Source organism: Phoenix dactylifera, chromosome 7, assembly GCF_051530095.1.
Source record: "Phoenix dactylifera cultivar Ajwa chromosome 7, Ajwa_hap1_PhDact_Kaust_v1.1, whole genome shotgun sequence".
Classification (NCBI taxonomy): domain Eukaryota; kingdom Viridiplantae; phylum Streptophyta; class Magnoliopsida; order Arecales; family Arecaceae; genus Phoenix; species Phoenix dactylifera.
Genome location: NC_143196.1, coordinates 29,537,919 through 29,552,258, shown reverse-complemented (window position 1 = coordinate 29,552,258; position 14,340 = coordinate 29,537,919). Strand labels below are relative to the sequence as shown.

Below are 14,340 nucleotides of genomic sequence, written 5' to 3'. Positions count from 1 at the left end.
TTTGGGAGAGGGTCCCACTCATATGGCCCGCTACCTACCAATTCCATATAAGAAAGCTCTCCTCCCCATGAAAGTGCTGGCTTGTAGAGCTGGTAAAGTTTTTGGTACTCGAACCAAGTTTTCCGAGATCCAACACCACCTTGCATGAAAGAGCCTCTCTTGGGACATTTATATGACTAGGTCCTCGGGTAGTGCTATCGTTTTAATTTTATCAATAAAATATATGGCAGTAATCCGTCTGCTTTGCTTAAAAAATAATATAATTCAAGCATATCAAATGAGTCAAAATTATCATAGTTGGCATCCTCGTTACCTTCCAAATCGTGTATGTTTATAGAAGGCTAATAGAGCCGCAGATCGAGTGGCTTCATATATGACCAATCATTCAAAATGACCCCATAGGTTAGAGAAAAGAAATTGCCTAGAACACGCCGAAACTTGTTATTTTTTAATTTTTTTTGGATATATCCATAGGCTCAGCAACACAAAAGCTGAGTTGATGGGAAAAGAAAGGTCAAGCTATCGTTAAGTGTTAAAAGTCTCTTCTTTTTTTTTGGACTGGACTAAACATGAGTTAAAAGTTTGGGCTTCCTTTCTTGCCAACTTTGGGTGCCAAGATGTGGGGCCAAGGGAGGGAACGTTATGCATGAGAGCTGTAGGTGGGCTAGGCAGCAAGCCCTGCATCCGTAGGTCCCATCCTTTGGATTCCCAAACAACCCTGACCCTTTCTCCCCTTTACCTATCTATCTATCTATCTATCTATTATTAGTTTTATCTCCAGAGAGGTGTCGTTGCAAAATAGAGTGATTTGGGAGATATATTTGTAAATAATGATTTTGAAGAGTAGATAATGCAATAAGACATCTTTAAAGGTATATATTCAAAATAGCAAATTTATAAATGTAATTTAGTGTTGAGGCTTCGCAGCCGTGGAGGAACCGTGTCGGAAAAAAGTAGGGCTCATTAGAATATTCTTAAGATAGTTTATATCTAGGCTTAGCATCTTTATCCAGGACTCTGTTAAGTCTATATCTTTTCTTTGCTTTTACTTTTGAGAATAGGAGCGGGTTCCAACTATATATAATTATAAGGGAGTTTTGTAGGAATGTTTTACCCCCACCCTCTCGGGGTGAAATCGTGGAGATAACATCGCTTCAAGACTTCAAGACTTGAATACAGACCCTTTCATTAAATGGAGGGGCCTAACTAAGGTGGCATTATTTTGACCCAATCCACTTAGTCCTCTTGGACCTGGTCTGCTCTAACCTATTGGGGCTCAGTACAAGTCAAGTACTGGTTGGCAAATTGAGCTAGGTTTTGGTCAGAATGCCTCAAATGGTTGGGTCAGAAGGTATATATTATATTACTATTTTTATATTATCTTTAAGTCGTAAATTATGGTGTGAATGTGAGCCATTGGATGTAATATTTATCTAGAGATTTGTGATATATATTGTTATTTTATTTACTTTGTTAGTCATGTCATTCAGTTGAAACTGTGATAAAATTACCCATGGACACAATATAAAGCCTAAAGTTAAATGGGCAATAGATTGGATGTAGGCCAATAGGTTGGCTATAGGCCGGGCATACGTAACATGTTGGCGAGCCAAGTAGGATTTGGGTTAGAGCCTAGAGGCCTTCTGTAATGGCTCAATCCCTTTGGGCTAGTGGGCATTCAAATGCGTCTATTACACACAATGAGAAGAAGACTCCTTCTTCCTCCCCGATTTTGCCAAGCTCTGAGATTCTGGAGCTGATCCAATCACCGATCGGATAAGATTGGGATTCGGTCTATTTAAGGCCGCCTCCTCGTTCGAGCTCCAACAAAGAACACTTGAGACAACACCACCGATTTCAAGTTTCTTATCTGAATCTCTCCCTTGGATCTTCGCTGGAGAAGTCGCCAGACCACCTCGCTGAATCGAGATGAGTATTCTACGTCTTCTTCTCTTTCCTTTTTAGTCTTTTAGCCATCGTTTATGTTGATTTGGGCTAGCAAATCGTTAGAATTTCATCCGAAATAGGGGTGCCTATTTTTGACTCCTTCTATCATGTTTATCATTGACGGCCGTCGGGTTTGATCGGGTTTTGTTGCCTCATGAGACCTCTATAGTCGTGTGGCCGTCAGTCGAGGGGGAGGGGGGGAGATAGTCATATCCTAGGACGAGTTTAATGGTGATGATCTTCCTCTTATCTTCTTCCTTACGTCGGCCAATTGTCGTTGCTGGTAATGCAGTAGCTGAAGGCCGGCTATGGCCGCCATCGCCGGGGCTAGGCCACCGTGGCTGCCCCTGGTGCTGACCGAAGGGGGAGGGGGAGATGAACCTCCCAGTTCATGAAGAGAGAAGAGAGGTTTCTCTTTTCTTCTCTCTCTTCTCTTCCTTCTCTCGTTCTCTCTCCTTTTTTTATCTCTCTCTTCCCTTCCTACCTCTATTCTCTATTATTGATTCTTCCTCTCCCTTTTTCTCTTTCTAATTGAACCAGGTTATTAGTAGAAGAGATTCGGGGGACCTACTGATGGACGCTAGTAGGCAATCTAGGTTACTAGTCTATTGCGTAATTTTTTTTTTGATAATCGGATTTGATTTTGTAAGGAAAGAGTAATATGCGCAAGAAGATTCTGATCGGGGCACTCTACACCCCAGTTTGTAGTTCATAAAGTGGGTAAGTGATTGCTATGCTTAGTGAGTCTTCGGTAGAAGTAAGAATTCTTGTATTAGTCACCAATATATATATATATATATATATATATATATATATATATATATATATATATATATATATATATATATATATATATATATATATATATATAAATTTATACCGCTGAATTTGCATCATGAGTTTTACATCAATAGATTTGGCTTGGCATGTGACGCTATGTTTTATATGATTTCCAATACGAATATACTTATATAGTTATAATATGTATCAGATATTGAAAACATAATTATGCGAACAATGATACCTTGAATTTGAGATAAATACATTGTGTAAGTAAAAATTGATTTGATAAAAGTAACATATAAATCAGATGAATAAGATATGATTTGGACTAACTTCGTCATAGGATAGCCTCCATGAGCAGATGCGTGAGATATTCTCCATGAGCTTATGTATGGGATAGCCTCCACAGGCTTACACATGGGATAGCATCCATGAGCTTATGTATAGGATAGCCTCCATGGGCTTACAAATGAAATTTTGTTTAGTAGTCTTGGACTGGGTCATGATCTTGGTTAGTCCAAAGTCGAAAAAATATTGCTATGAAATTTGAAAATCAAGTTAATGAGTTATATGTGTGTATATATATATATGCTTCTTTGGTAAGATGATACTGAGAGCTTATATGCTTGTAATTTGTATGAACTTTTCGAGTATTGATATGGTATTTATTTTATCTGGTATTGTTCATTTGATTATTTTTTTATTACTTATGGTGTAGCGGTTCGGAATTTTTACTAGGCTAGAAAAACTCATATTCTTCTTTGTATTTTTTTTCAAAGTCACAGAAGGTGTAGTTTCGAGCTAGTAGTTAGTTAGCTAGTTATCTCTATTATTTTTTTTATACCAATGGATATCTGAACTTTATAATATTAGTGGTTTTATTGGATTGATTTTATTATAATTATTGGTATATATGGATATCATTAATTTTAGGCCTTATATGATCTCTAGTTGATTATTTAATGTTAGTAGTTTTATTGGATTGATTTTATTATAATTATTGGTATTATATGGATATTGTTCATCTTAGGCCTTATATGATCTCTAAGGTCTTGCTTTAAAACTATGTGGCTGTGTCACTTGGTCAACCTGGATGATGGGTTCGGAGCGTGACATGTTGATATAGGATTTTGACCAGATCTTAACTCAACCCAACAATCAGATTACCAGCCGCAGGCATGAGCAATAAGATAACACTTAGGTCATGATTTTATCATATAAAAACACCCTTTAAAAATGTCTATTTATTTTCATCAAAAAACAATAGTAGATTTTAGTCTAAAATAATTCCCACAAATACTTCATTTCTTCAAGTATTGTGAAATTATATTATTGTTATACTAAACAATCTATGTTTTAATTATGTTTATTTTCTTATCGTATTCTTCAATGCCTTAATTTTTCAAGTTGCAAAACTATACTTTTTAAAATAATGATATTGAATGTGCTAATTACATTTTTTTTTCGTTGGTATAATCATAGAAGGCCACAATGAGCTACACAAGGAGAGGTAATGCTCCCCAAATTTCGCCAACCTCCTCCAAACCTGATGAAGGTAGGATTCAATCCCAGGTCGTTTGGTATGGTGCTAAAAAATAAGCTAGCATCTTGCTAATTATTAGGGCCCAAACTGTAGGAGAATAACAAATGATGAGTCATGGCTCACTATGTTTATCAAAGGATGTACGAACATGTGCTTGAAAGAGCTCTTATTGCCACCAAAGTTGTAGCCTATTGGTAAGGAGGCTTGGACTCCATCCGAATTGTCCGGGCTCGAAATGCGCGGGCGTCGATTAAATTAGGGAACCGTATGCCCCATGCCCGGATGGCTCTATGTGGATATGTGATGCGGATACTAGTACTGGACTGATTATTTTACGGGATCACGGTCGTCGCAGAAGGACGGTCCAGCTACTTTCGTTGTGGTTAGATTGATTTATGTTATTTTTTATTATTTTATGTTGGTAGAATTAATTTGCATATTGTCATTTGAGGACCTTGTTCAGATTATTTTCTTTGTAAGGACCTATCTGTTATTTTGTGGCCCTATATGTATGTGGGGCATGCATTTGTTTTTTTTAATGAAATAATGCATGAAAATTAATCTTCTTCCTCTTCCTCCTCCTCTCCTCTTTTCTTCTTCTTCCCCTATTTTTCTCCTCTTTCACTCTGCCTTCCATCCCTTGCATCCGTCCTACATCAATATGTTTATCTTCTATTAGTACTGAGGTGGTGCTGGGGTGACGTACTCACACGTGGATGGCCCAGTGGGATTTTCCATAGGTTGGAGAGGGCACGCGGAAACTTGCGATCCGCATCGAATATTTTCTGGTGGAAAGAGGGCCCAGTGAGGGCTACCCCCCCCCCCCCCCCCCCCCCCCCCCCCAATCCAAAAACAAAGAGCTCTTATTAGATCTCTCTATTTAGATTTTTTTTTACTTTCACTAAAAATCCCAATATTCCTCTATATAAAAACTTATTCATCTAATTTTTGCGATCCACCTGTAAAAAGTAATTTGGTCAATCTTCTTGATAAATTTACTTTATACGAGCTGTAGTGTCATCATAACTCAGCAATGACAACTTCCCAAATATAGGGGAATTTTTGAGTTGGGAATCTGATATGTGCTTCCTTAGGATTTTGGACATGACTAAAGTAAATAGATAGGCCTTTCATTCTTTTTCTTAGCCAGAAAAAAACAAAAAAAGAAGTAGAAGTTACCTCAAACACTCAAGAACCAAAAAAAGCAACTTGAATAAGTTTTTGAGTGGACAAATGAACTTTCTCACGAAACACATTTCCTACATTGATGTTTTAAATTTATTCCTTTATTTTTCTTATACAATTTCAAAATCTTGTATTATTTTTAAAATGTTTTCGGATCCAATTCTCGTACCAAAAAAGCTCCGGCACTATGTTTCATAACAGGAATACCACTTCACATCAAAACTTTCTAGGACTCACATTGATTGTAAGTGGTGCCAATCCCCTCTTGTCACATAGCCTGCTAACTATGAAGAGATTTTCTTTTTTTTTTTTTTTTGCACCATGCTTGGATTAATAAGAGGGAAAAGGATTGACATAAATAATTGGGTCCAAATGATTTACGCTTTTAGACAGAATTGTTTTCTAACATGTAAATATGATACTTTCAAAAATATAAAGTTGCCAGAATTTGGTGACTCTTTTGAAGATGAAAAATTGAGTAAAATAAATCACGAATGTAAAATAATTTTGACTAAAAGTTATGCATTCTTTTCGCTCCAATAAAGTTTTAGATGGCTGCTGGTATGACATCTGCTAAAAAAAAGGGGAAAATATGGGAAGCAAAGCACCCCCCCTGCTGCTTGAATCATCCCACTCCTTGCTGCATGAGGGCGGAGAAGGGATCCATGAAACTGCCATCTTTTGTTTCTTATAACAACTCTCTTTTTTTCTCTCTCTCTCCACCATAAGACGTAGCTGCCCTGGCCACTTAACTGCCAACTTCATAGAACTATTGGCATTTTAACTTACCAAAAATATTTCTCCACTCGTTACCAAGAAGTAAACCATACAAGTCCCACCCCTGTTCTTCCCTAGAAGAACAATGATGCCTTCGGACAGAGGTGCATGACAATATCACTTCATGACAAGACAATCATATGATTATTGTAGCCACTGCATCCACAGCTCTTGGATTCTCGAACCGGTGCGTGACTGCTGACGCCATCTTCGTCGTCCCTAATCCCCATGCCAAGCCCAACATTGGTATTCTCTTTTCTATTTATACCTGTAATTTGGACTCAGCACGACGTTTTTGTTCGGAGTATAGACTGACATTTTTTCCATTTCATGCACCAATCGCTCCTTCCATCATCTCTAATCGTCTTGCTTGTTTTCCTTCTCTGTCTTCCAAATTCTTATGATATCTCGGTGCTCTGTTCTCTCTATTCCCTGTTTCCATCTCCTTTCCCTTTCACCCATGTCACCATTAAATCTTAACAAGGCCATCCTTTCATAATTGGCTTGTGACCACCAATGTTTAACAACCAAATTACTTGCAACGGAACGCCTGCCTCCTTCCCTACAAACTTCTTGCTGCCCCATGAAGAGAGCCACCAGCCCCCAACTCTTAGTACCCTGCTACCCACCAATCCACAGGACTTCAGAGGTGAGGAGGATCTGGCGCAAAACTAATCGTCAAGACTTCAGGTTGAGGCTTTCTCAAATTGGTTCGTTGGTGCAGGTGCGGCCACAATGCTGGGGAAGAGGTCCATGTCATTCGCCGGCGTCGAAGCCTGTGAGGAGATGAATGCAGAGGATGAGCTCTCCGATGATTGCTCGCAGGTGGGGGAGAAAAAGAAGAGGCTGAATTTGGAGCAGGTGAGGACTCTGGAGAGGAATTTTGAGATGGGGAGCAGGCTGGAGCCAGAGAGGAAGATGCAGTTGGCCAGGGTTCTCGGGCTGCAGCCAAGGCAGATTGCCATATGGTTTCAGAACAGGAGGGCCAGGTGGAAGACCAAGCAATTGGAGAAGGACTATGATTCCCTCAAGAGGCAGTTTGAGGCTGTCAAAGCTGAGAATGATGCTCTCAAAGCCCACAACAGGAAACTTCAGGCTGAGGTACTGTTTGGGAACTGCCGCATGGAATTCATAATCTCTTGAGGAAATCAGCCTCTCTCTCTCTCTCTCTCTATCTCTTTCTGCTAATTGTTGGCTTAAATCAGCCATTTAATTGAGATTGATATGATGTCAATTATTTGTCTGTCGTATTGTTTTTTGTGTCTATTGAGAATGATTGGCCACTTTTGGTAGTCATTTGGTATCCACTTGGTGATTGGATTATAAGTCTTAGAAACTCCATTATTTTGCAAGATTTTGTTCCTGATCAATAAATGTCGGGGTCCTTCATTTATATAGGAAACTCTATTTGATCTTTTGTAGTCACCGAATTGAATTGCATCATAATTCAACATCTTATAATGGTTTCCTCTCATTTAATTATATGTGGTTCTTACAACATTTTTTTCGAAGTTGATTGAACTCAGCTTTGATTCATTTCTTCTGACTTTTCTTAGTCCGACTTCAGGTAATCAATTGGTAACCACTTCGTGAAAGGATTATGATTCTTAGAAACTTCTTTTTTTCCCTTTTTTTTTAATTGCGATCAATAGATAGGTTGGTCAAATTATCAATTTTTTTCTTTTTTACACCTGAGAAATAACTGGAATGAATTGCATCATACTTTGATATATCCTTTTATTAATTAGCTCTCAATAAATCATACGCCTTTTGGTGATGTTTTCTTCTTTTTAAGTTGATGGAACTAATAAACATGTGCAGATCTTGGCACTTAAAGGAAGAGAAGGAACTGAGCCCATCAACCTGAATAAAGAAACTGAGGGCTCTTGCAGCAACAAGAGTGAGAACAGCACTGACGTCAACTTGGGTATCTCAAGAACACAAGCCACTGATGGCCCTTCAAATCCCCAAGAAAGCAGGTCATTTCTTGCATATAGATCCCCTGGTGCTGCTCATCTCCTCCAGAGCTCCTCCAAAGCAGAGACCCAAGGCCCCAAGATGGAGCATGGCATCCAAGAGGAGAACTTTAACATGTTCTGCAGCATAGAAGATCAAACTGCCTTCTGGTCATGGTCAGAGCAGCACAACTTCCATTGACACATTCAGCTATGCTCCTCTGGTCATCCATTGAGAACTGCGCGGTTCCTCATTCTCCGCATGCGCGACAAATTTGCCGGTTGGTCACGGTCATAACTTAGCGTTTTCCTTCACTTTGGGTGTTTGAAGAACGAAGCTGGTGAAAAAATTGAACCTTGGAAGGAGGTGCTGGGGGAATAAGAAGTTCTTTGAAGCTAGTCTCCATCTTTTCTTCCCCATACTACTACGACATTTTGGGCAGCTGTTTTGAGATGGACCTAGTTTATATATGTTTTGGGCGATGGTCCTTGGCTCCTCCATGGACCATGAAATAATGGGTATTTTTCTCCATATACTGGCGTCCTCCTTTATGCTCGCAAAGGAAGAACATGTGGGTACTGATTCAAGTGTTTGAAGAAACTCTGGTGGATATAAAGTTCAGCTATGCAGCTACTATAAACAGTCAAAAGAAGAAGAAAGGCTACTTTCTACTCGGTTATAACTTATAAGAGAGAGAGAGAGAGAGAGAGAGAGAGATATTAGTAGCGATTCTGGTTGCTTATAGAAGATATATAATGTTCCTCTTTCTAAACCTCTGCCTCTAAATATGATATTCCGAACTCTATTTTGGATATAGGAAACTTTTTAGGATGGAGTCATGCTGATTCAAAGTGCTTTTGTGATCTATGCTTGGCTCAGCAAACTAACCACAAATCGGATCAAATTCTAGAAAAGATCTACAGATCTACATGACTGAAAGTGAGAGAAAAGAGGAGAGAGAATTGGGAGAGGAATCAAGGAAGTGGACAAAGAGGTAAGGAGAGGGCATATAGGTACTGGCGCCTAAGGACCAAGGGGAAGAAAACAAGGTGTTGGAAATGGCCCTGTCTGTGGTTTTGGTGGTAACGTCCTGCTGAGAAGGGACCCTCTCTCTGGCTTCACAAAAGCCTCGCATTCAAGGTAAGAAGGGAGGCATGTGACCCACTGTCACCCACTCTCTTACAACCCTTTGGGGTTTTTGAAAGAGGAGTACTTGACACCACCCTAAATATCACCATCTACAATTACATTTAACCCCTTTAAAATACAAAAGATTAATAAGATTCCCTGCTTTCTTTATCTTTGACCTCTGAGTTCACTTTTTTTTAGCAAATTTTTTTTTTTACTAAGTTAGCCGGTTCATATCTGACGAGTACGAACATACCGAATAAAGCAAGAAAACAGAATATCTCGAAGCATCCGAGGCAGCTCCCCATCTTAGACCACATAGGCGTCCATCTAATCCACAGTTTTATTAGCTTCACGAAAAATATATTTGATCTAAAAGGTAACTCCATCTCTTGTCATGACCCTATTTTCAGCAATTTTTTGGGCTCGAAAAAATAAAAGATGCAATTGCCAAGTTTGCGAAAGACTTGCATAGGTGTTGCACGCTCTGAGGCGTGGCACCACCCTTCTCACCACGCGAACCAACCACCCCAATCATTCTGTGGGGCTCAGGGTATCTGTGGGGGCAAAGATGTGTCACATTCGCAAGTCACAAATTGGATTCTCCTTTTCTTTTTGTTCCTACCAACTCTGCGTATATTCTTAGACGAGGCAAAGATCAAAAAATTAGTGGAAGTAGGTCTTACATAGACCACAGCAACTTATATGTCCAGATGTAAATATTACCGTTTTTATATTTAATTTTAGAGGCCATTGCATATATAACATTGCAAATATAGCATATATATATATCAACTCCTCATCTTGTTTTCACAGTAGAATTCTTTTCATTAAAATTTTGATTGATGGTATTGATAAGTTTTTTTCTATTACCCTTCTACATGTATACCTCTAAAAAACATGCAGAAACAATCTTGTAGGATACAAATGGAGTATTACATTTTTCCAATGATACTAATATAAAAGGATAATAAAGTCATTTTAGATATAAAAATAGATACTTGTTAACACAATCAACCAAAAATCTAATGGCAGGGATATGGTTGCAGAAAAATGACAAAGTGAGTGCTATACGAATAGTAATTTTGAGAGGTAAATATATAATATCCCATATTTACAATGACATATATGCAAAAAATTCTTAATCTTATAATAGTCAGCTTAATTAAATCATGGGTTCCCTTCTAAGCTTTGCCAACTGTCCTTGTCTACATTGAATCACACATCCTCTCTATCTCAACTCTCTATTTATTGGGCTATACATATGGACAATTTCTTATGGATGTATGCATTTATGTGTTTATTTTTTGTCCAATATTTCTTTCACAGCCAGGCAGGGTCCATTAAGTGATGAACAGAGAGAGGAGACCAGAGTATAGCTCATGGACAAATCTTTATGGATGTATGCATTTATGTGTGTATTTTCATGTGGCTTCTCTAGTGATTAAGAGATTGGTGGGTCAGAACCCTCCAAGGCATACAATTATGTTTGTCCCTTACCGTTTCCTTACCATGATATTTACTATGTGAAATGAAAGCCCACAGTCCCATTGTCTTAATCTGGATTCAATTATATAACATGGCTGTCATTGGTATTGGGCATAAAACTTGCCACAACTATTCCTTTTCCTCCATTGGCAACTGTACAAGCTTTCTATTATTTGAAATAGTCAAATCTTTTTTAATTGAGAAAAATAGTCAAATCTTATTCATGAAAAAATAATGGTCAAATCTTTAAAAAACAAAGGTCCTTCCAAATGCAGTCAAAAGTCGCACCTGAATCAAGGCCACAATCTACCCACAGGTTGAATTTGGGTCCAAAAATTTTAAACCTGAAATCCATGAATAGGTTTTCCCTCCTACGTACAACGCAAACTCCATAATCTAATGCGACGTAGATCCTAATTCTCAGTTCCTGTATCCTTTTCACTTTTGGAGGCTTTCTCAAGTTCTCCTTTTGTACCTCTTCATTTGTATCTTGTCTATTATTAGCTCTATTAAAAGTGGCTCACAACCTACCCTCATCCTGCTACCCATTAATTAGGTCCAAATCCTCTAGAATTGGTTTTATTTCCTATCACTTGGTTCAACGTTGAAAATTTTATACTGAAAATATGATTTGAATTGCTTGTGCTGTTAATAGCACTGATGTGCTTTATATATAAGTTGAGCTTCTAGATACAGTAGAATACAACAATAAAATCCTATGTTATGGAAAAGATACTAGGAACCAGATATAGTATAATACAATAGCAAAATTATATGATTTGATACCATTACTAAATTTGAATATGACAATCAGATTCCATAATTTTTAGAGATTGATCTGAGCTGATATACCGAAATTGTGCATACAATATATGGCAGCTATAATTTCTAATATCGTATATACTATAATAGACGAGATTCTGCATGGCTCCCAGTCTACCCTCATCCTGCTACCCATTAATTAGGTCCAAGTCTCCTAGAATTGGTTTTGCTTCCTATCACTTGGTTCAAGATAATGGGCTTGGGTTAACTTCTTTCTCTTTGTTGAGGTTTTTCTTCCATCGCAGGCAATGGAGAAATCATTTCCCACACTATGTGTACCACATAGCCATGCATGCTACCAATCACAACCGCTCCTTCCTATAGGCCCCATTAATCAAGTGTGCATCTCAGTGCAGTGCTACAGGAACGAACGATTGTGATTGGTGGTGTGTGTGGTCACATGGTCCATATAGTGTAAAAAATAATTTTTCTAGGTAACGGTGCCCGTCCTACCTTTCTTCTCTCCGAGATAAGGTAGCAATCCAACCATCATGTATTCTATATATGAAGATACTAACAAAGAGAAGAAGAAGCTAAGTTCCATTGAAGAGCATAGCAAGAACCTGGGTCTTCCTCATGATGAAGTTATTGTGTGTAACCAAATTTTACTTGCCATTTTATTTGTATTATTAAACACACGTCAACTTTTTTGAGGGGAAAATACACATGTCAACCTTCTTAATAATAATAATAAGAAGAAGAAGAAGAAAGACCTAATCATTCAACCATGCAAGGCATTGTGTGATACCATTAAATATGATCAGAAACAATCTCAAAATATTCATTAGACTTAAACCCAACCCAGACCTGTTGAGTTGAGTTGAGTTGAGTTGAGTTTGGACACAAATCTTAGGGCCTTTGGAACAAGTAGGGAGCTTTTCTTTCTTTCTTTTTCTTTTTTACCATTTTTTTCTTTTTGTATACTCCTTTTTTTTATGAGATTTATATTACTCTTTTCATAGTTCAGCGACCCTTTTGGCTTTGGGCAGCTGTCCTTACATCTGTCTTTTACTTCAAAGAACAACATGCATGGAAGCTTACCAATTCAAGTACGAATATGAAGGAGAATGCACAATAAGTTGCTATCCAAACAGTCCATTTCGATTGGCATGCAGCAAAGCATTCAGTGATCAAATCCTTTAACAATGTGTACTTGAGCACAAGACGACTACTAAAATCCTTCTTGGGTCCTTGTAAACTTTGGATACGAAAATAATAGCAGGGATTTGGCTGCATCTCTTCCTCTTCCCCTCTGTTGTACTCTTTTTCCATGTTGTATGTACAGAGGAAAAGTGCAGTCAGGAGAGAAGGAATTCCATCCCCCATATATTCATCAAAGCGAGAAAAGGGGAAGCCATGCATGTGGGGGCCGAGACTGAGGTACGTCTTGATCTCATAATGGAAGAGTGACCATGACACTGTTCCATGGGTCCCCAGCATGGCCATGAACAATGTAATCCATGTGGTGGCACAGTGACCAAATGTCCGTATGAGAGAATGACCATATGGCAAGATCCTTGAAACGGGCATCTATGGGTGATTACCATTTATGTTAGAGCTTGTCTTTTAGATATAGATAATTTTAGGGGCATCGTGTCACGTTAGGACAGTTAGTGTGATTTATTCGATGAAATCAGGCATGTTGATTTCTTTCAGTTTCTTGTATGTCTTCTTCTTCTTCTTCTTTTTCTTTTTTCTAAGAGAGTGAGGGAATTCTAAAGAAAGAAAATTAAGGGGAATTGATTTTTCATTTTCTTTTTCTTCTTTTTTTTATTTTTTTGAAAGAAGGGTTGAATTTTGACCTATGGCTTCCAGCAACCAAATATCATATGAAAAAAGTTATAATGGCCATTTATGAAGGTTTCTTATTTGAATCTTATTCATATGTTAAGATGGAAGGGGAAGTGGGTGGCCAAGCCAAATGATGCACGTTTAGGGTTTAAGGAGTCAGGTAGTTTATCAGTACGCTGTTCTTGACGACTGGGCGTGGTGCAATAATTTGACACCTGGCACGGCGGTTTTGTTTACTTAATAATTGTAGTACAAGAAATAGAAAAAATAAAAACGTACGGAATCCAATGCCAACTTATATTAAAATCCTTCTACATTTCACGTAGCTTTGGATTCCATCTCCAAGAATAGGGTTGTATCTTTTGTGCAAAAGTAGGATTCACCTTCATGTAGATCCATTGAATCATGCAACGATCAGTCCCTTCAAGATCCATATAAACAGAAGAATATGAAGAAGTTTCTGATTGCTTTAATATCTATGCAGGACGTGATCCAATAGTCAATATCGTGTAAAAAAAGAAAATCTATTTTTTTTAAACTACTTCTACAGGCACTTGGCATTCGTTCTCATAATGATTTATTCCAAGGACTTGTCATTAAGAATCCTCAAAGCCAATGATTTATTCCAAGGACTTGATGAGAACTGATTGACCTTTGTAAATGAGAAGGCAAGAAATGTGGAACAATCTGTATAAGTAAAGAGATTGTGCTTTTGAGCGATGGTGAGAGATGGAGTGGCTTTTCAAACTAAACATATGTTCAGAGAGGCCAACAAGGCTGCAGACTGGATGACCTGCCATTTTAGGAGTACTCTATGGGCTAGAGAGGGTGAGTTGTCCGGGACACTCCGAAACTTATTGTTTATAATTTTATTGGATGTATTCGTACTCATAATGTATAAAATACCTATTTTAGTATAT

General features: G+C 38.1%; 1 protein-coding gene across 1 annotated transcript; it reads left to right on the top strand.

Moving 5' to 3' along the window:
- Positions 1-6,253: 6,253 nt before the first annotated feature.
- Positions 6,254-9,198, top strand: LOC103703361 (homeobox-leucine zipper protein ATHB-13-like). Its single transcript, XM_008786197.5, has 3 exons — positions 6,254-6,884; positions 6,960-7,336; positions 8,057-9,198. Exons 1-3 carry the CDS (start codon positions 6,752-6,754, stop codon positions 8,390-8,392), a joined length of 846 nt encoding a protein of 281 aa, XP_008784419.2. The 5' UTR covers positions 6,254-6,751; the 3' UTR covers positions 8,393-9,198.
- Positions 9,199-14,340: the final 5,142 nt, after the last annotated feature.

Coding starts and splice junctions, on each gene's coding strand:
- LOC103703361 (XM_008786197.5), top strand. CDS start 6,752: ATGTTTAACAACCAAATTACTTGCAACGGAACGCCTGCCTCCTTCCCT. Junction 6,885..6,959: donor CAATCCACAGGACTTCAGAG/GTGAGGAGGATC, acceptor TCGTTGGTGCAG/GTGCGGCCACAATGCTGGGG. Junction 7,337..8,056: donor ACAGGAAACTTCAGGCTGAG/GTACTGTTTGGG, acceptor AAACATGTGCAG/ATCTTGGCACTTAAAGGAAG.